The sequence below is a fragment of the Lepidochelys kempii genome, chromosome 3 (genome assembly GCF_965140285.1).
Source record: "Lepidochelys kempii isolate rLepKem1 chromosome 3, rLepKem1.hap1, whole genome shotgun sequence".
NCBI lineage: Eukaryota > Metazoa > Chordata > Testudines > Cheloniidae > Lepidochelys > Lepidochelys kempii.
The window spans coordinates 41672443-41693618 of record NC_136382.1 but is presented as its reverse complement, the minus strand read 5'-3'; the positions used below and the strand labels follow the sequence as shown (position 1 = coordinate 41693618).

The window sequence follows — 21176 nt, the reverse complement described above, 5'->3', positions numbered from 1 at the left end:
GGTGTTGGTCAGGGGGACTTCTTTGGTATATATGGTGTCTCCTGACTGCCACTCAGCTGTGAAGAAACCTCCCAGAAACGTTTCACGATCACCTCTGGAGGAATCTTCCCCACCACTAGCCATGGTCTTCTTACAGCCCTGTAGCTGCAAAGCTCAGGGGGGTACCAAAGCTCTTGAAGGCCCTGAACCACAGATGCTGCTAGACCCAGGACAGGAGCCAGAAGTAATCAATACAGTAAAGTTTGATGTCTTGCATTTCCCAATCATAGTCACTACTGAGTGGCATAAATAAAGGTGAGACACATACTAAGTCAAAAGTCTGGTTAGAACTTCATGCATTTTCAGAATTTTTTAAAAATTATTGTACATAATGCAAGAATAAACATACACAGAATGCTTTCCTTTTTGCTTTCAGTCACCCATCTAAATCTGAACCAGGGCCTTAATCAGAAGTAAAATCCATCAGTAATGGTGCCTGCCACTTACTTGGCTTAACATTAACGATGACATTCTCGGCCGAGTGCTGAGGTGGGAATCTGCAGTTCTCTCCTGAGCCTTCACTGCTGCCATATTCTATTACTTCCACTTGTCCAAGTGGCACACTCCATTTTAATAAATACCTTAGGCCAGTTGCCATGATGCCACTGCTTTCATACGAAGAGCTGGAAGATGCATAAATTTTTGATTTTTTGAGCACCTGTATGTCTTTCATACGAGTAGTCATTTTATTTACTATTTTGATTTGAAAAATATGCCTACTACATAGGTCTCTGTAACATGTGCAACACTATTTTTAAAAAAATCACACCCATCACATTGAGCAGCATTGCTGTGTCTTTTGCTCTTTACACAACAAACATAATTTAAAGGAACTACACTGGGTACAGTGGGGTCCAGGTAAACATGTTTACTAACTGTATATATCATGCAAGGCCTAGCTACATAGACACACTGCTGCTCAGGCTAGCCTCTGAGGACATTTGGAACACAGATGACAGAGAGGGTCACTAGAGGGCTCACAAACTATTTAAAGTATATTACCCAAGGGATTACCCATCATGCCCTCAAGCTCAGAAGACTTGGACTTTGATGGGTGAACTGAACCTCTCGAGAATGCCCTGCTCCCACCGGTCAAACAGTATTAGATTCTCATCTGACCTCAGCTCTCATGTGTAGGGTTGCCACCTTTCTAACACCACAAAACTGAACATCCCTGCCCCGCCCCTTCTCTGAGGCCCCGCCCCGCTCACTCCATTCCCCGCCCCCTCCATCACTCACTCTTCCCCACCCTCACTCACTTTCGCCGGGCTTGGGAATGGGGTTGGGGTACGAGAGGGAGTATGGGCTTTGGGCTGGGAGTTCAGGCTCTGCGATGGAGCTGGGGATGAGGGATTTGGGGTGCAGGAGGGGGCTCCGCGCTGGGGCAGGGGGTTGGCGTGCAGCAGGTGAGAACTCTGGCTGGGAGTGCGGGCTCTGGAGTTGGGCTGGGAATGAGGGATTTAGGGTGCAGGAGAGGGCTCCAGGCTGGGGCAGGAGGTTGGGGTACAGGGGGGTGAGACCTCCAGGCTCTGGAGTGGGGCTGGGGATGAGGGGTTTGGGGTGTGAGAGGGGGCTACAGGCTGGGCCAGAGTCGTGGGGCATGGGATCCCAGCAGTGCTTACCATGGCTCTGAGGAAGCGGCTGCCAGATCCCTGCAGCCATGAGGCGCATGGGCAGCCAGGCAGCTCTGCATGGTGCGTGCTGCCTTCGCACCTGCAGGCACTGCCCCTTGAATAACTCAGTTCCCATTGGTCACAGTTCCCAGCCAATGGGAGCTGTGGAGCTGTTACTGAGGGCGGGGGCAGCATGCAGAGCCTCCCAGTCCCTGGCCGCCCCAGTACCAAGGGGCTGCAGGGACCTCGTGGCTGCTTCCAGGAGGACCACGGAGCCAGTGCAGGTAGGGAGCTTGCCTTAGCCCTGGGGCTCAGCTGTGCTGACGACCGGACTTTTAATAGCCCAGTTGGTAGTGCTGACCGAAGGTGCCAGGGTCCCTTTTTGACCAGGTGTTCCAGTCAAAAACCAGATGCCTGGCAACCCCACTTGTGTGGCACAATACTATGTCTTTTAGGTTTTTCTTTCCTCTGAAGAAAGGAGATTTATCTTTGTCTCCTCTTCCCTGATGAATCCCATCAGCAGATGTGCCAAGAAATAAAGCTTCATGGATAGGAGGGGATGGGCTAGAGGGGCAGAGAGTGGTCACTATCAGCAGTGTTGTTCCTTTGCCAACCCTACAAGAAACGAGCAAGTATTACATTGATCCTTTATGGATTTAAAATCTATGAAGAAGCCCCAGATCCGGACGCCTCAAAGCTGCAGAATAGTATGGCTCCTGATCTGGATAAACAGCTTGCAGCTGGGCCCATCCCTAAGTGGAATGCACAGCGGTTGGAGGTGGAAAGCCCTATTGTTGATGTGAGAAAAGCCTTTATAAACACATTATTATAGGAAAGGTGTGGGTGGAGAACTTGTGAGAGCTAGTTCAATTCTGAACTGCTAGAGAAAAAATAACCCTGTACATTTTAATGAGACATCTTTTCCTGTGTTAACAAATCCCCATGGCACATGTGTACCACATTAGACAACACCCCCAAGCAGGGAGCTAAGTAATGGTCAAGCCCACAGGAAGAGGAGCATTGTGTTTGATTACTGTAACAATCACCTTAATAGCAAACACAGAGACTCAGCAAAATCATGGACTTTTCACATGAGAAAAGAAAACAGGTTGCATTCTGCCACTTTAGGAACAATTACACAGAATCCAGGACAAGGTGTCACAGGAAGGACTAAAATAGGCAAAAGAAAGCAATTTTCTTTCAGTGAATCACAAGAAAATAGCCAGGTGTGACTGAAGGACTGAATAAAAGGGAAAGGAGAAGAATCACAATTCCTGGTTAATAGGAAAACAGCTTGTGAACATCTGAAGAGCAAAGTGTTATTAAAAGTCACTTTTCACTTGCTGGTATCGTTTGAGACTTAGCACTAGTAAGATTACACAAAACAGGTAAGGAATACTTCATGGTATTCACATTTCAGAAGTGTACTGAAGACATCACATTGGGCTGAGAAAAGCTGCTAGTTTTAGTTTAGTTAGTTAAAGGCAGACAGATAGTTAGAGACGTTCCTTGAGGAAAGAAAGAAAGAACTTAATGGTCTCTCTATATGTTCTCTGTCACCATGCACCCATACACAAAGGGAAAAAAATTACAATACAACCTACATGTTAAAATGTGTGTGACTTGGCACACGTGAAAGTGACAGGCTAATAGCACCAGTTATAGCCAGCAATAGGACAGAAAGCACTATGCAAAAGATACTTTTTTCTAAGCACCTCAATCTTAATCCTTCAGTTTTAGGCTTCAGGGATGAAGGCCTGGCCCAACTGATGTTAATGGGAGCTTTGCTATCGACTCCAATGGTTCCAGGATTTCACCCCAGCTTTTTTATTTTTTAACAGTAAACTCGACCAAATTACAGTTTTGTGTGTGTGTGCATGTGCACACAAAGAATCAACACCAGACTGAGCTCCTATTAACTCACTGTCACCCATTACCTAACTCAAGGCCAACACTCAGGTCTTCAGAGGTGAAGAGTTAGTGCACTAAGCAACCGTGCCACCTAATCTCCACTACAGAGCAAATCTTACCAAGATCTGGAACCTGGACAAATTGCTTCTGTCTATTGGTAATTTTCTGTTTGTACTTTTTTCTAGTGGTTTATCTTAGTTCTTTAAAATACAATCAGGAAGGAACAACAAAGCTACTGGCACATTATTGAAATTTATAGAAACTAGTATCTATGGTTAAAGTTTCCATTAAGAGTCCATTCCAGTTCAAGTTTCCGAGTGATCAGTTCAAACAGCATGAAGTGAGCCTTACCGTGCACTCACTGTTGCACACATCAATACATCGTTCAACATGAAGAGCCGTCGTTCTTTGGTTTTGACAATTTCTCCTTTCTCGTTGTAAACTGTTTCTAACATATCATCAGTCCGTATTAGATATCGGTTTCCACTGCTGAGTAACTGGAGTTTTAAAATGATCAACATATTAATGTATACACAACATAGCCAACATCCACTGCAAAAACAGAAGCAAATATAATGGGCCACCGTATTCTATACCGTATTAAAAGTGTTTATAGGTGGATTTAAGGACATGGATTCAATGTCTTTGTTAAACTCTTAGGACTGATTCCCATTTACATAAAGACCCTTTTACACCCCTCTGGCATAAAATAGGAATTGGGCCCATAGATTTCTACAATTCCTCTCTCTCTACTCCCTTCCAGTCAATTCACATATGCTCTGAGGTGTCAACTATTACAAGGAGGCAAGAAGGAGCAGGAGGAGACAGGGTCATGGCTACTCCCTCTGCCTGCACTGGTCTACAGAGCTGACTGGCAGTTGAGGAAAGCACATAATGCAGTATACAGGCTCCCACTGCGTGCCACAAAGCTGCCACATCTGATAGTACAATGTCACCTGGAACTCCCATTGGGAGCACTGCCCCGCTCTTCCCTGTCCCCAAAGCATGAACCAGTGCCTATTAGGAAAAATTTGTCTCTATGTTTAACTCCTTTAACTACATGTCGATGATCATCATGTTGCTGTTTAGACAAGCTACAGTACAGTGTAAAGATATATAATTAGGAGGAAAGGTTAAAAGCCCTAGGTCAATCCTCTACCTCCAGAGAATCTGGAACTGAAACCAGTGTTCCAGATGCAGCCCTGCTATCGCTGTCAGCAGAGTACACAATTTTTAACCATTTGGCTATACAGGTAAATAAAGCACATCCATGCTTATCCCAATACTGTGATAAATTCAGTGCTTTTTTTCTTTTGAAATATTGATCTTAATGATGCAAAATGCCTATGCTTTGGTTGATTGCTTCCTCTCCAGAAAAATGAGAGGACTTTCTACACCACTTGAGAAAAATATGAGGTGCAGTTAGCATTTTTTTTTCTCAGAATAGGTCTAGGCACTCACCACCCTATACAGATGTATTAAAGACAATAAATCGCAATGAGCAGTAATTCAGGTATGTGATACCTCATCTTCCAGAAAGAACAGAGGCATTTATGATGCACAGTAAGACAAGAAGGTTGTTCCTGTCTCAATTCCTTTTAAATGTATCTCACCATTCTCGTGAGGATATTTCTATTTTACAATCCAAATAACTGAATAATACAGGCAAAACAAGAAACTATTAGATACATCTGTCAGCACATCTGGGACTGCTTTCCTGGGTTGAAATATCAAAGGGAAGAAATGGATCTCTAAATACTTTACACTGCCTATATGGCCAAATCCTGGATCCTGCCATGAAAACAACTTAGGATGTCCTTGTACAGAGGATCTATGTGAAGGTATGAGGTGGGATAAGGAGTTAGCATTCTCCCTTTACCAGACCATAGAACACCATTGGGCTGCTAGTACCTCCGCTAGGCTGCAGCACTGGACACATAATCCTGCTCCCACAGCACACTGTGGTTTTGGCCAGTGGACCTATATTATCCTAGAGATGCCTTACATTTTCCAGCCATTCTATCCCCCAAATCCACGTATGCTTTAAATAGAACCATCACACCAAGGGGTGCAGATTAGGTAGCCACCCCACTAGCGGCTCAGGAGAAGGTAATAAGAAATTTGCAACGTATGAGCTTCCACAGTATAAACTATATTCTGTCCCAACCTTGTTCAGGTAACGTTCATTCATGGCTTTTGCGATTTGCTTTATTTCACAGCGCTGATCTGCATCTCTTTTCCTTTCGTTTAATTTCTCTGCCAACGTTTCGAGCTCTGTAAGAGCCATCTGCAGTGGCAGCCTGTCAGGATGCCCTTTAGTAGTATTTTTCAACATATCCTAAAAAAAAAAAAAAAGGAGCACAGATATGATTTCTGAGGCACAAGTTAAAGATGGTACATAGTGTTGTAAACTTCTCTCTAAAGTTATTGCATTGCTCTGAAACTGATGACTACTCAGCGATAAGCCCAATGCTGTTAATGACTTCTGATGCAAATAATGGAACACTTTGGAATCTTCATCCCATTGGATCCTTGGTTGGCTGAATATTCTAATTGCTCTTCAAAGAGATGTTAGCCTGTGAAGTTTATTTTCCAGTAAGTAGGTAAGGAGAAGGGAGTTCAAATTGAAGAAAAATATAAAAGATACAAATGACATTAAAGAAACAGTTTGAAAATCAACATGCATTATAATATGTAGATACCTGTATCCAATAAACCTGAAAAACTTTCCCAACCTTTAATTTAATGTAAGGTCATACTGAAACTATTTCTCATCATTATCCTTATTATTATTTACTAAATGAGAACAATGAGCTTAATGCTGTATGAAATACAGTGGAGGAAACAGTGCCTGCTCTATGGATCTTGAAATAATTTCTGAACATTTCCATATTTGAGGCATACACTGAAATCATTTGGGCAGTTTCCCTTTGCCGACAATTCTCAGACATTCCTATATACCCACTATTACTTCTTATCAAACTGCCCCATCTCCTCCACTGCATCAATGATGCTAGCCTGTCTGTCCATTGGTGAACTCCTTCCCTCAACCATCATTCCACACTTACACATGGCCTACCATCCTCAAACCAGTCTTCCTCTAGAAGAAATTAACCAACTGATCATGGCTAGTGGGATGGAACTGGAGCTGCTCTGTAATAATTTAATAATACTGTATGTTGAGTCAATTATTGGGATGTCCACTGTACAAATATATTAGTTCAGTTTACTAGGGGGCTGTAAGGAAAAATAAACAGGAAGAAAATGGAAAGGCTCAAGATAAACCACTTCCCTGCAAAAACTTGAGGCTTCTTAAGAGACACTGTCAAGATAGAAAAAGGCTTGGGAGCCAAAAGATCAAAAGAACTATAGCAGTTTAAGAAGGAACATTTTCTCAAAGAGAGTGGAGATGTTCAGGGGATACAGGCAGAGACAGAGGCAACTGCTGGGGGTGTGAAGTAGTTATGCCTTTGTAGGGTACCATCAGAGAATGGTAAGCCTTTGGGTGAAATAGACATGCATGTGGACTGTTATTTTAAAATCCTTTTTGTCTAAATGCTTTGTTCCTACAGCAAAATAAACATTTTTTTGTTTTAAGAAGGATGTTTGATCACTGTACAGACATCATAAAGACTCCCAAAGAGAAGAACCACTAGTGTTCAAACTCCAGCGAAGGGCAACAAAAATGATTAGGGGACTGGAACACATGAGTTATGAGGAGAGGCTGAGGGAGCTGGGATTGTTTAGCCTGCAGAAGAGAAGAATGAGGGGGGATTTGATAGCTGCTTTCAACTACCTGAAAGGGGGTTCCAAAGAGGATGGCTCTAGACTGTTCTCAATGGTAGCAGATGACAGAACGAGGAGTAATGGTCTCAAGTTGCAGTGGGGGAGGTTTAGATTGGATATTAGGAAAAACTTTTTCACTAAGAGGGTGGTGAAACACTGGAATGCGTTACCTAGGGAGGTGGTAGAATCTCCTTCCTTAGAGGTTTTTAAGGTCAGGCTTGACAAAGCCCTGGCTGGGATGATTTAACTGGGAATTGGTCCTGCTTTGAGCAGGGGGTTGGACTAGATGACCTTCTGGGGTCCCTTCCAACCCTGATATTCTATGATTCTATGATTCCACAAAGAACAATTGGCCCTTACCTGAATGTAGTGTATTTTGCCCTTTAAAACAACAGCTGTACACAAATACATGGCACAACTGTTTTTGAATCAGGGATACCTAAAGAAATATTTATTGACATGCAAAGGTAAAGTACCAAGCTCTAGTAACTTTTCCTTCAGTAGATCCTCACAAGTCAAACCAAGAGATTACTAAAGCTGGATGAAATTTTTCAGACAAAGTTTGTTTTTTGTTTTTGCCAAAAAATAAAGATTTGCATTGGCCCAAACAGTTGGTGAATGTGTGTCAACTTTGCCAAATTGTTTTGGCTGAAGAAAAAACAAAGATTTGAAAAAAGCTAAAAAGTTTCATTCTGACATTTTCAAAACAAAACATTTTGACTTTTTGATTTGAAATGACATTTTGTTTTGATTTTTATCTCAATTTTATCTTAACAATTTCAGAAGATAAAAAACCCTCTCAAAAAACAAACTGAAATATTTCATTTTGGGTTGAAGAAGGCGTTTTATTTGACTCAAGGTGTATTTATTTATTTATTTATTTTAACTTTTTGGCTTGCTGAAATTTTTTTAAAAAATTTAGTTTTGAGCTGACTTGAAACAAACAAAAAATCAGTTAACCTCATAGCTCTCATTACTACATATTTAATTTTTCACTTGTTTGATCCCAAGACTCAAAAACAACTCCAATTTTAATATATTGCTACAGTCTAACATAGATCCCACAGAATCCCCCCAGAGGCTGAGTACTAAGAGAATACAAAAGAAGCATTTATCAGCTAAGCCTCATTGGTAAATATTGTTTACCTGAAGCAGAAGAATGAACTGTGGAAAGCGCTGTATGGGTTTCATCATTAAACCATAGAGGGTAATTCGATCAGGGCTCGATTCCTGGCATTGCTGAAATGAGAAAGTCACTGCATTTGCTCATGTTAGTAGATTTCTATTATTGTCTTTCAGAAACTTAAAATGTTTGCCAGGATTTCTTTATATCAATAACTTTCTTTGTACCAGGAATACAACAAAAATTTCACAAACTCATTTAGAAATATTAGTTAGGCTTCTGTGAAAAATCTTACCATTTAATTTGTCATAATGGCAAGTGAAAAAAAAAGAAAACTTCCTCCTCAAAAACAAGGAAAGGGACAAATCCCAACAGTACAAGAGTAGCTGAAATGGGAAACTAAATTCTGTTTGAACTAAGCACATTTCTACTTGCCTAAACAATAGATTTAAGCATGAGCTTAACTTTAAGCATGCAAGTGTTCCCATTCACTTGTTCCATGTCTTAAATTTAACCATAAAAGTAACTGCTTTGTTGGATCATGGCCTTACATTCTACAATGGCTGTTCTCTGTCATGGGATCTGGGGTAAAACCCTACCAGCTGATGCAGTACTATCTATATTTATTCATGTGTTTTGGTATTTTAAAAGAGAAATTCTAGGGAAAACTCTCAATCTCAAAAGGTATGTAAACACAAAGTAAAGTCCATAGTTATCTTTATATAACATCAAAGGACACCAAGGGAAAGGAGGAAAAAAACAGATTTGTCATTTTGTTAGTTCTGTGCATGCTCAGGAGGCAGGTTGTTATTACAGCTGGTTGACAAACGGGGAAAATGTCATGATTTTTAAAGATTTTTCTCATTTTTTTCAAAATGCTGAAATATTTTCAACACTGTGTATTTGGTCCAAAACCGTGGGGAAGGGCGGGAATCATAAGAACAGCCATACTGGGTCAGACCAATGGTATCCTGTCTTCCAACAGCGGCCAATGCCAGGTGTCCCAGAGGGAATAAACAGAACAGGTAATCAAGTGATCTATCCCCTGTCATTCATTCCCAGCTTCTGGCAAGTATTATATCAGCATTTCAAAATGCAAATAATGTTGAACAGCTCAAGTACTTATACTGGTGCCCATCATTACAGTGCTGACGTGCAACCACTCCTGTGCCCCCTAGCTCCGACCTTCTAAAATCCACACTTTTGCCTGACCAGAATTGAAGATTATGGTCCCAAATCTGCAGTCCTCACTCAGGCAAACATCCCACTGAAGTCAGACTGAAGAGACTGAGAGCTACTAGCCCTGTGTGTTCTGTTACTATGCCCAGAAAGGTTCAGAGTGAGTTTTAATTTAAGACTTTTATATACAATGTAGCTAATGCATAAACTTTGTCGAAAGATGAGGCCTCAGCTTGTGACCTTAGCTAATGTTCATCTAACATGCAAGAGAATCCCAACAGCTTGCCAAGCACAGTCATTCGGAAGATCAATAAAACTGAGGTGCACGGCACAATATTCCTCGGAGCTAAAATCATGTCATCCTCCTGCAACACTAGAATTGTGGGTGAGCTTTGTTCTCTTTGAATTTCATCAGAATCTACACACCACGGGGCCAAATTTTTCTCTAACTCATCTTGTGCTTTGTTATTTTCTTCAGCTTTCTTTCAAGCTTAAATGCACTCACCTTTAAAAAATCTAGAAAGGCAGGCTTTGTGGCACATGTTTTCTTGAGAATCCCCACGGCTGTACTGAAGTTATTTACATACTCACTGTATGCATCTAGAACCATGGATTTAGAAAACTGAAACGCAGAGAAGACAAACCTCAGTCATCAACAGGAAATCCAGCTGAAGACAGGCTCATTTTTATTTTTGACATCTAGGTGCCTGGTGCTGTGAGGAGCTGAGTGCTCCACACAGGAGTTGCTGAATACCTTAAACTTCTATTGAGTCCATAGTTGGAACTAACCAGTTAACTCCTGATAAGCTACAACATACAAATGCATTAAATGCAGAGTTAAAGTTGTAAGTTTGCAAAACTTATGAATTGTAAAATGTATGGTTCTAGTAGCCACTTCAGCTCAGCCACATTAAATATATGGGACAAAGTGGAGAGACAACTGCCCAGAAAGGCAAGTGGAGATTCCTCTGATGTACCTGGGGTGCCTTAGAGCACTATGCATTGCAGCATTTACATCTCCTGTGCAAAGGAGGGGATGTCTAGGGGGAGTGGAGGCAAGAGGAGCGGAGCTAACATGTGCTGAACTCCAACTGATGGAGTCAGCTTTAATACAATCCCTTAGGCTGCTCTAAGTTAAACCAGAGGTTGGTTCAGCCCCTTGTTGGGCTGAGGATTGGGGTAGCTACTTTCCTGCATATCCACTCCCCACCCTTTCCTGCACCAAGCTCAACTTGGACAGACTTGGGAGTCTAGGCCATGGTCTGCAGTATTTCTAGCTATAGTTCAAGTTGCAGTGGGGGAGGTTTAGATTGGATATTAGGAAAAACTTTTTCACTAGGAGGGTGGTGAAACACTGGAATGCGTTACCTAGGGAGGTGGTAGAATCTCCTTCCTTAGAGGTTTTTAAGGTCAGGCTTGACAAAGCCCTGGCTGGGATGATTTAACTGGGAATTGGTCCTGCTTCGAGCAGGGGGTTGGACTAGATGACCTTCTGGGGTCCCTTCCAACCCTGATATTCTATGATTCTATGATTCTATAAGCAAATCTGCTAAGGGCCATTCCATGCTCTCCTGTTCTTCAGAGGTGTCAAGCACCTGCAGCTCATGTTGATTTTGGTGGATTTGTGCAGGCCCAGCATCTCTGTAAACAAAGCCACTTATTTAGATGCCTAAATGCGGATTTAGGTGGCTAACATGAGGCACATATGTTTGAAAATATTAGCCAAAGCTCTTTCACTTGCAACCAACCAAACAGAAGACATGAGTTGGTGTCAATGTAGTTGTCCTAATGGGTACATGGGCTATTACAAAAGCCACCAGCAGTGGGGAACATAGGAAAATAATAGGGTATCCAAATTAGATAGAGAAGTACATAGACATATCAAGAATTAAAAAAAAAATCGACATTTTTCATGCCTCTGCTCACATGTATTTACTTACTGAAGCAACAAAGACATCTCCAATCATTTCAACAGAATCCCACTCAGAGACACGGCTGGCCAATGCTATCTGAAACATTGAATGGCACTGAAGAATCTCCTTAATACGATAAAAGACCATTTTGAGTTTTCTTTCACTCAGTAGCTTTGGTTCCATTTCTGAGAGAGGCTTCTCATATTGCTGAGCAAAGAAAACAGATTCATTCAAACAACCCAAAAAAAATTAGAGTTTAACATCAAAAAGTAAAACCTATGCCAAATCCTGACTTATAGTCAAAAGAAAACACATTTGATCTGATGCCCCTCTAACATTATGCATATGATTCACAGTATAATTAATGAATAATTCTTTGAGGATTTGGTTCCTTTCCAAATAGTAAAAGGCAAAAAATATTTAGATACCTCCAGAATTCTTTTGAGAGCATCCACATAATTCTTCTCACTGTCAACCACAGAGCCCAGAATATATCTTCTCACAACCTGTTCAAAGTGATAAAAGTTAAACTGTCAAACTTAAAGTAGTTGATGCTCCCCTCATTTCTGGGACTTGTTGAAAATAATGATGATTACGAACAGATATGTGGAGTTTGTTTACTAAATTCTTTTTTGTTTTCTAGTCTGAAATAGCTAACTTCGGGGGGGGGACGACACAGTTGATCCAGTTGTCCCTATATCTAAAATGGAAACAGAGTTAAGAGTATTAGGCAAAATCACAGACTCATATTAAACGTTAACCATAAAGTTCTTACACTGATAAATCAACCCTTGTATTATATGTCAAGCTAAAGTATTCCTGACATTGGAACTATAATAAAATAAATGTCATATCTCTTCAGAAATTCATGAAACTTACTATTACTCTAATTATGTTTTAAATTGTGCATGAAATACTATAATAGCAGTAGTCATATGTGTTTTCTTTTTTGACTGTCTCATTTTAAAGGTTCACTTTTAAAATATGGCCTCTTATTTCCTACCCACAATTTTTGGGGTACAATTAGCTGTGGGCACAGATGGTGATAGAACCTTAGCTACTTGATATACAGATGCAACATAGTTGGCCAGTTTTCAAAATCAGGCTTCAAGTGTCACGTTTTTGTTGTTTTACATCTTCAAACATAGTAACACTGATTTGGAGAAAAAAAATCCAGTGACAGACTCTTGAAGATAAGGACTTATAAACAACAGTGAAAAAGTATTGGTGTAGGGTCAGTGCTTTGTTCCCATTACCTTGACTGTGCTACTTTACATGAGGAAAAACATACTTGTTTATTCTCATACAGTGTAACAGGATTGTAATAGGTTCCATGATATAGATATATATTAATACCTAGTCCTGCCATGAGTGCAGGGGACTGGACTAGATGACCTCTCGAGGTCCCTTCCAGTCCTATGATTCTATGACTAATTTCCATTGAATTTTTCTCCAAAGCATGTTGTGTTTTGTGACTTTAACTATAATAATTTTCTGACATGTATCAAACCCAGTGGTACATAAAACATAATGCGGTACATAAAATATCAGTGCTTACATATCATTGTGATAGACATCTTATTAATGCCTAATACAGACAGATATCTAGGAGACACTAACAAGAGCTCTGTTATGTACTTGGTGTAATATTACAAGTCTGCTGCACGCATATTTTTGCTGGTATGGATGGGTGGGAAAAATAATAAATTATGACTCAGCATTTTTTATTCCTAAAAGTATAAAACTTGTAACAGAGATTATGATTGAAGCACTAAAATGACTGATTCAGTGATCCAACATTTCCAGGCTCACAGTATGACACAGTATATAAACAGGAATTCAAACAGGACCTGGATTTAAACAAAAACTGTTATGCCACCTTGTGGTTGACAGCAGCAGGTTCATGAAGAAGTCTAAAAGACCAAATTGTACAGTATCTACTTATTGTATTGCCAAGTGCACACACGATAATGTATTTTTCATTCAAAAAGAAACACCATGTACAAATGTGAACGTGTGTGGGAAGCATATGGATTTTATGCTCAATACACAAATAATTTAATATTCTTATCACGTAGCCATTAAAAAACAACACCAGCCCTAACTCCCCATCACTAAAAGACACTTCTAGTGTTTTTCCAAAAATATTTCTCTTTTTGATTAAGAGACTATTCACTCCCATGAGGACAATACGTCCTCTCTTGTCATTTCAGGTCTGTACAGACTGGGACCTGAAGTTCATTCATCATGTCATTGTTGGATCATACTTTCTTCCAATACCAATAATAACCATAACCTCCAGGCACCAACACTTTTCTCATCTTCTCATCAAAAAGGGGAGAATGTCAGAAAGAGAATGGCTTCCTTTAAATTGGATGTCAGCACTGCCCTATATATTGTCCACCAGTGTGCAGTCCCTAGAATAGTGGGAGTTTTAATTCTCCTCTCCTCAAAGAGGGTGCCCAGTGTGAATGGATTCCCTGCTTGTCAATTTCTCATCACTTCAGGTATCATACAGTTGCCTGCTTCTATCTGTCTGCTTCCAAGTTCCTCAAGCCATTCACCACATTTCTCTGTCAGCTCAGTCTGCATCCAGTATGAATTTCCTTTGCCAGCTTCAACCTGAGCTCTGCACCTTGAACTAACAAAAGTTCCTCAGCAATCAGTTGTGCACTCCCTGGGGACAAACTGGGGGGATCTCTCCAGCACTGAGCCCAGAGCCCAAGTACATAGGGATTGTCTTTGACATCTTCCCACTATATAGCAAAAACTCTCCTTTAGCTGCCGCAGGTAAGAAGGCTGAACAAATGTTATATTGTCATCCAATTACATCAAATACTTAACTGATAATACTTAGTATTACATGTGGATATATAATATTTAACATTACTCAAACGACAATGATTATAACCAGAAGACATTTTTAAGATTCAGGGGGTTTGAGAGAGATTTTCTACACTTTAAAGGGAGAACCAAGAGCAATAGTAACATCTCTCAGGCCAGTAGACATGTTTAAGGATATCTGCTGTATTTCACCCGAAGTTATGTCACATTCAACTTTAAGTTTTAATGTTAAAAAAGCAAAATCATGGACATCATTCCGCATCCCTGGCTAAGCTTATGTCTAGTGCAACTGCATGCATGTCTACCAATTTCCATGGAGCTACTTAAATTCACACCATCTGTATGTTCAACCTCCCAAATCTATCTGAAAATGTGGATATGGATCCAAGAGAAATGTGACTCAAAAGTGGAACTGTACAGAACTGAAGGGGGTAAGGAAGAAGACAGGAGATCAGATTATAGAAGCCTAAGAATAAAGAGAAGTCAATGTAAAAGAGACATTACTTTTTGCATTACTGAAGTTGTTTTCAGTCTGGTACTTCACTGTTCATCTAAAGAATGAATATATTATTGGCTCATTAATTTTCTTACAGTATATTACGCTTATCTTCTGTCACTATTTTCTAGATCGTGCTCTGCTTCAAGTACCCCTGTTATAGGAACTGAAACATCCAAAATGCTTGTTTCCTGAGAATGGGGTTCTGAAGAGGGTGGAGAATAATTATATTCTAAATATGCTTCTAGTGCCTGTAATTTTTAACAACTGCAACATTTTCTTCTAGAAATCCCACGGTGTATTTATCAAAGGTGGTAATTCTGACCAATAAAAACTCAGGATAGTTTCATTTTGCAAACCTTGTATTCTCTGATTTAGTTTCAAGTAAACTTAAGTAATTATTAGATTTAAACCAATCCTCTTAAATACAAATTAGTAACTTCCCCTCTGGATGAAAGGGAGACTTTTCTTGTTAATTTGATTTCTGTTCTTCACCTACCTGAACCTAGACTGAAGTATAGAGTAACAGACAGGCAATGGCAGCCATGTCGGGAAAAAGGATGATCTTGCGGTTAAGGGCTGGAATCCAGTAAACCTTGGTTCTAGTCCAAGCTCTGCTACAGATTACCTGTGCGACCACGGGTAAGGGATTTAGGGCATGACTTTCTAAATCAGGTGAACGACCATGCAAGCTACAATGAATGCAGCATAGTCTATTTAATTTACATGCACAATTACTCACCACAAAACAGATTTTTGTCCATGCAAATGCCCTATAAGACATTTACTGTATGTTTCCATAATATTTAAACACACACAAAGTACTACCTGTTGCTGTGATAATCCTTCAGGCATTGGAGTCATAATTGCTTCTGTATGCATACAGTCAACATCAATAAATAAATTTAGTTCCTCTTCTTCCAGACAGGATGCTTTATGATCTACATATAATTAAATACAGCAGAAAGTCAATTTTTATATATCTTTGGGTAGAAAAACCAGAATCCATTGTCCATGCACAGTCATTATACTGGGGTATCCACAGTCTTGTCTACACCAAGCATGTTAATGAACTCTGCCATCATTACTCTAGCACCAGTGTAGTTCCTTCAGTGCCAGAAACCGTGGGAGCCATGCAGAGAATAACTGCTGATGTTTTCACCATGATAGGGGTGCATCAATGGTATAGCAAGGGTGGGAGAGTTCCCCAGCATCCTCAGTGCAGATGGCAGCCTCTGCGTCTTTTGCTTTACTTCCATTTGTTCCTCCCTGCCCAGAATGAAGTATATGACAGCAGGGGACAAAGCAGTCTTGTTCAAAGGGATGCATCTGTTGAACAAACTTCCACAGGAGATTCGGTGATCCATAATCTGACTGTCTTTAAGAAATGCTGCAAAATCTTTCTCTTAAGAAATACTTTTCACCATAGCAAGAATGACACTCACATACTGACACTAACTACTAACACATACTAACCCCCTCCCCCCAAAAACAACATACATAAACCTGTAACAAACAAGAAAATCAGCCAACCAAAACAAAAATTCCTCAAGCAGAGAAAAGGAAGAGAGGCAGCGATTCCATTAGGGACTTCACAATTGCTATTGATTTTATCTAGAAAACACTCAGATAGTACAGTGATTGGTAGTATAATGAGAGAAGTAATGCTCCAGGAAACAAAGAGCATAAGCAGATATGGTTTAGAAAAACCTAATTAAGGAAGGAGTTCTGCTAGCTTGCGAAGTCTATGTATTTCTTCAGACAGAATCTGTAAAACAAACCAGGAAACTGGCTGAGAGCTCGATCCAGCCAGAAATGTACATGCCCTTCTCCTGGGCTACATAGGTCCTAGATAACTAGATATGTTAGTTTCATGGCAGACTAAACAATGACAGGTTGACTTGATAGTGAAACTCCAAATCCACCTGTGCCACACTAATGAATGAGGATAAGTTTATGAGCAGGAAAGTTGTGTAAAAACCCCTCCCATTCTCCAGTACTCAAACTCCTGTGTTCAGGAACCAGTCTGAGTCCACACCAGGGATGTGCACTGTGTGTCAGTCCTTACAGCCTTATGGCTGCAATAATTCTCTTGCCAGGCATCTTGAGAGGTGAGACAGACTAGCTCCCTGAATTTATTCAGGATGAGAAGGAACTTTGTACTCCCTGACACATTCCCTGGCTAAAAACTATCATGGTGATCTGCTGCTGATGGTGAGCTCATAGTGGGGAGGGCTGTGTATCTGTTGTTACCAAGGACAGGGGTTATTCAGATCAGCAGTGTCCTGGGAAAGCTCCTTCCTTTCCTATCAATTTCCATTTCTTGAAGGATGGTAGGTGGTGGCATTCAGCTTGCAATCCTTAGACTCCTCTTTCCTGGGCTGACACAATGATCCCCTACAGCATGACATGGAGGTACAACAGTTTCCCTTTATGCTTAGGACAGGAAATAGTGGTAGTATGTGAAACAAGGCAATGGGGGACACTTATCCCCTGACATTTCCCATGGTCCCATTTGCCATACTGCATATGAGCTTTGGACTAGGCAGAGTCTATGACACTGCTTATTGTAAAGGATCATGCTTACATGTCTGTGCAAGGCTGACTGAAGCATAATATGGCTGACTCAGGTTTCTAGTGGATTTCCAAGGTCCTCAGGATTGCCTTCAAAATCTTAAAACTCTTGGAGATTCCACAATCACAGATCTAACAGAGCCCTGATTGTGACTGAGACATGCTTTATCAATGTAACTCTGCTCTCACGTGTCCAGTATACTGCTGGTAATAAATAACATGCTAAGACAATCACCTAGGTATCTAAGTGAACTTTATAGAGAAACTTAAAGAATCTACACCTACCCTGGGTAATAAAGGATTTGGTTCTGATGAATGACCGACCTTTCTTCACAGCTGCTTTAGTCTTTTCATAGCCATCTTTGGTACCTTCCCTAGCAGCCCTCATGAGATTTTGCATCTGCAAGACAGCAAAAAACATATTCTACATGTTCAGTGAATAAAAAGAGTAGAATTCAACATATTGTAGCATGAATCTTCTTAAAAGATGTCACCTTTTAAAAGAACATTGTCAAGTAGTTTAGGCCCAAAATCTAACCTATGGTCAAAAGACTATAATCTTATGGAAGAAAAATTACTCCAGGTGTTATGAATATATATGGATATTTTAAAATATATAAATTGAGGTGGGACTTCAAATCTGAACACTGATCTCTCCCATCCTCTGATTTTTTTTGGATAACATCTACACCTGGAAGAGACCTATTTTCTGAATCTGCTTTGGATGCAATCCAAGATGGTGGACATTTTACAAGAACCACTAGATTTCCACCATTCAAGAGTTCAGCTGGGCAGACATATACTGAGAATAGATCACTAAATGTCACTGCCATGAAGCTGAAACCTGGTCCAAGTTCAACCACAAATGCCATCTACTAACCCTATCCCAAACTGAAACTGATCTGAACACTGGTTCCATTTATAATTAATTACATTCTTAAATAAGAACTACATTGCAAGGATGTTTAAATTACATCCCATTGGGGTCTACATTATTTTATTTTAGGCACACATGAAAAAAGTGTTATAATTATTACGCCGAGATACAATTTTCCTAGTAAATCTTCATTCAGAAAACTGCTCTCCCTTTCCTGACTGCAGCCACAGCAAAAATGAACGCTACTCCCACAATTGTGCTGACACAGTCAATTATAACAGGGCATAAACAAAAGTATCTTGTTGTGACAAGGCACTTTCAGTAGATGAGCCGAAGTTGTTATTAAAAAACAACCTCCTTCATTTCAGCTCCATTCTGTAGAAAGCATGAACGTCCCTAATCCTGCAATTTGATCCATGTGGGACGACCCCTCTGCCCACATAGATCCCATGGACTTTAATGAGGCTCCACAAGGGCAGAAGGGATCTACATACATGGATCAGGTAGCAGGATCAGGGCCTCAATCATTAAGGAAACACAGTGTTCTAGCCGACCTTGTAAAAGTATTACAGACAGACAGTAAACACTATAGAAGTCCTTGACAATGTTCTTGTAAGAAAAACTGTACAATATCCAGTACATTTAGAAATAATTTTAAATAAGTTACTGTTCCATTTTTGATATTCAACTTGCTGTTTAACAAAAAAAGATAACATTGTCTGCATTTGAAGAACAATCATTTTAACATGTAGCTTGTTACAAAAATTAACTACACTACCTTCAGCTCATGTTTTTGCTTTAGTTGCTGAATCTCTACCGCTCCCACAGTGTTTGCCATCAAATCTTTCATCTTTTTCTCATAGTGCTCCTTTAAACGGGTTAGGTCATGAGAAAGCTACAGTGTATAAAAAAATACAATCTTTTCAAAAAACCTGTAGTGCAAACTTAACACTGAAGTACTTGAAAAGTATCATGCATGCGATTCTGTCTGCCTATCAGTGTCCAGTCAATAGAGAGACTGTAACCAATTAGGGGAGCTGGATTTTTTGTTTGTGTGTTCTACGCATTGCTGCACTTACTGAGTATGTCTACACAGGGATGAAAACTCATGGCTGTCCTGGGTCAGCTGACTTGGACTCACAGGGCTCAGGCTGAAAAATTCCTGTGTAGACATTCGGGCTCAGGGTGGAGCCCAAGCTCTGTGACCCTGACCCCGGGCCAGCCACAGCCATGCCGTGGGTCTTTTATCCCCAGGTAGAGTACCCACTGAGGCTTAGACTGAGGCCTTCATGATCCATTGGCAAGTGCTTTACATGGTGAAGGAAAAGGAAGCTTCCCTCAATCCAAAAGAATAGCAGTTGTGCTAAGTTCAACTAAATTTAAAGTTATACTGTGCACCTCCTGCTATTATAATATATTAGCTTTAACCTAGAACACCACTCCATTGTGCCAAGTATGAATCCTATCTTCTATATTTCTGAAGATCCTCAAGAATGGTGAACTGAAAGAAAAACTGTCAAAATAGGCCAAAGTATCTGCAGAACTTCCGAATATCTTTGAAACTGGAGGTTCATTGCACTGCAGTGCTGGGTAAGCATAGTCCAGTAGGGAAAGATGCATAATCTACTAGTTAGAGCACAGGAATGGGAATCAGGAATTCTGTGCCCTATTCACAGCTTTATCCAGATTCACTGCAGGCCTTGGGCAAGTCATATAATCACTATGTGCATGAATTTGTAATAAAGGGACAATACCTGCCAAGGGCTGTTGTAAGACTTATTAATTAATGTTTGTGAAGCACTCTGAGAACCTCAGGTGAAAGTACAAAGAAAAATATTCACTGAAAAAATCCAGTGTAAAACTTCCCATCTTGACATCAATAGCATTGTTTGACAACAAATCGAGGTAATATGAAACGAGATGTCCACCAAGTTGAAAACAAAGGGCAAAATTTTGCCCTCAGCTACACCCTTATAGGTCAAGATGTAATTAACACTGTTGGTACCACTCTTGCCTTACAGCAGTGTAAATGAGAGCAGAATTTGATCTACACACAAGAGGGCATTTCATTTTGCAAACATGCCGCCCCCACCAAAAAAAAAGGACAAGGTTTCACTGGAGCCCCACCAACACCTACAAACAAAATTGCACTTCAGAAATCTTAGACCTTTTAATAGGCACAATCCTATGAATATTTGGAAATGGACAACTAACGGAGCCAGCCTATCCCCCCACTGGCATATATGGGCCACAGGATGCATTATGAGACCCATAAAAGCAAGACCCCCTCTCCCCTTTGCAGACTTTAGCAACATTATATAGAAGGTTGGTGAAGATGCGGGAGGAATTTACATGTGGATAGGAATGTGAATAGTAAATGAGAGAGGGGGAGCTTTTATCCACATTGCAAACTGTAAGCACTTAAGGATTTATATGTACAAAATGTTAAGCATTTAAAGAATCTTTGCCTTTCCCTGTACTCCTCCAAGCCCCCTTTCTGATTCCCTCCATTCCCTACTATGACTCCTACTATGCCCTGCAACCTATGGCTTCCACTCACCTGCATCTCCTTCATTCCCCATCCCCCCAATCTATTCTTACCAGTCCCTCCTCCCCTCCCTGGCACCTCTCATTCCAGGACAAGGTAGCACAGCTCCTTGCTACCCAGTCCCTTAACTCATGGTGTGTCCTTCCCAGACCACTGCCCATCTTCTCTCACACTCCTGCCTTCCATTCCTGGAAATCTTTTTGCCCACTCAGTCCCAGTCCCTACCTAGAGTCTATGTGGGGTGGGGGGAGTCAATGTATATTTATAAGCATT

The 21176-nt window shown here is 40.6% G+C and overlaps 1 protein-coding gene across 9 annotated transcripts in view; it reads right to left on the bottom strand.

The window, feature by feature from the left end:
* ARHGEF10 (Rho guanine nucleotide exchange factor 10) overlaps positions 1 to 21176 on the bottom strand; it is a 182076-nt gene that overhangs the window by 79819 nt on the left and 81081 nt on the right. For 5 of the 9 annotated variants that reach the window (XM_073336206.2, XM_073336205.2, XM_073336212.2 and 2 more), the window contains 10 exons: positions 19134 to 19250; positions 17764 to 17878; positions 15733 to 15845; positions 11993 to 12070; positions 11592 to 11771; positions 10157 to 10273; positions 8496 to 8588; positions 5731 to 5901; positions 3915 to 4060; positions 487 to 662 (listed from right to left, as the gene is read on the bottom strand). In XM_073336206.2, the coding sequence (XP_073192307.1) occupies positions 487 to 662; positions 3915 to 4060; positions 5731 to 5901; positions 8496 to 8588; positions 10157 to 10273; positions 11592 to 11771; positions 11993 to 12070; positions 15733 to 15845; positions 17764 to 17878; positions 19134 to 19250 (1306 nt within the window). Of the gene's footprint in view, positions 1 to 486; positions 663 to 3914; positions 4061 to 5730; positions 5902 to 8495; positions 8589 to 10156; positions 10274 to 11591; positions 11772 to 11992; positions 12071 to 15732; positions 15846 to 17763; positions 17903 to 19133; positions 19251 to 21176 lie in introns of all 9 variants that reach the window. The other 4 variants (XM_073336210.2, XM_073336214.2, XM_073336211.2 and 1 more) reach the window with 3 other exon arrangements.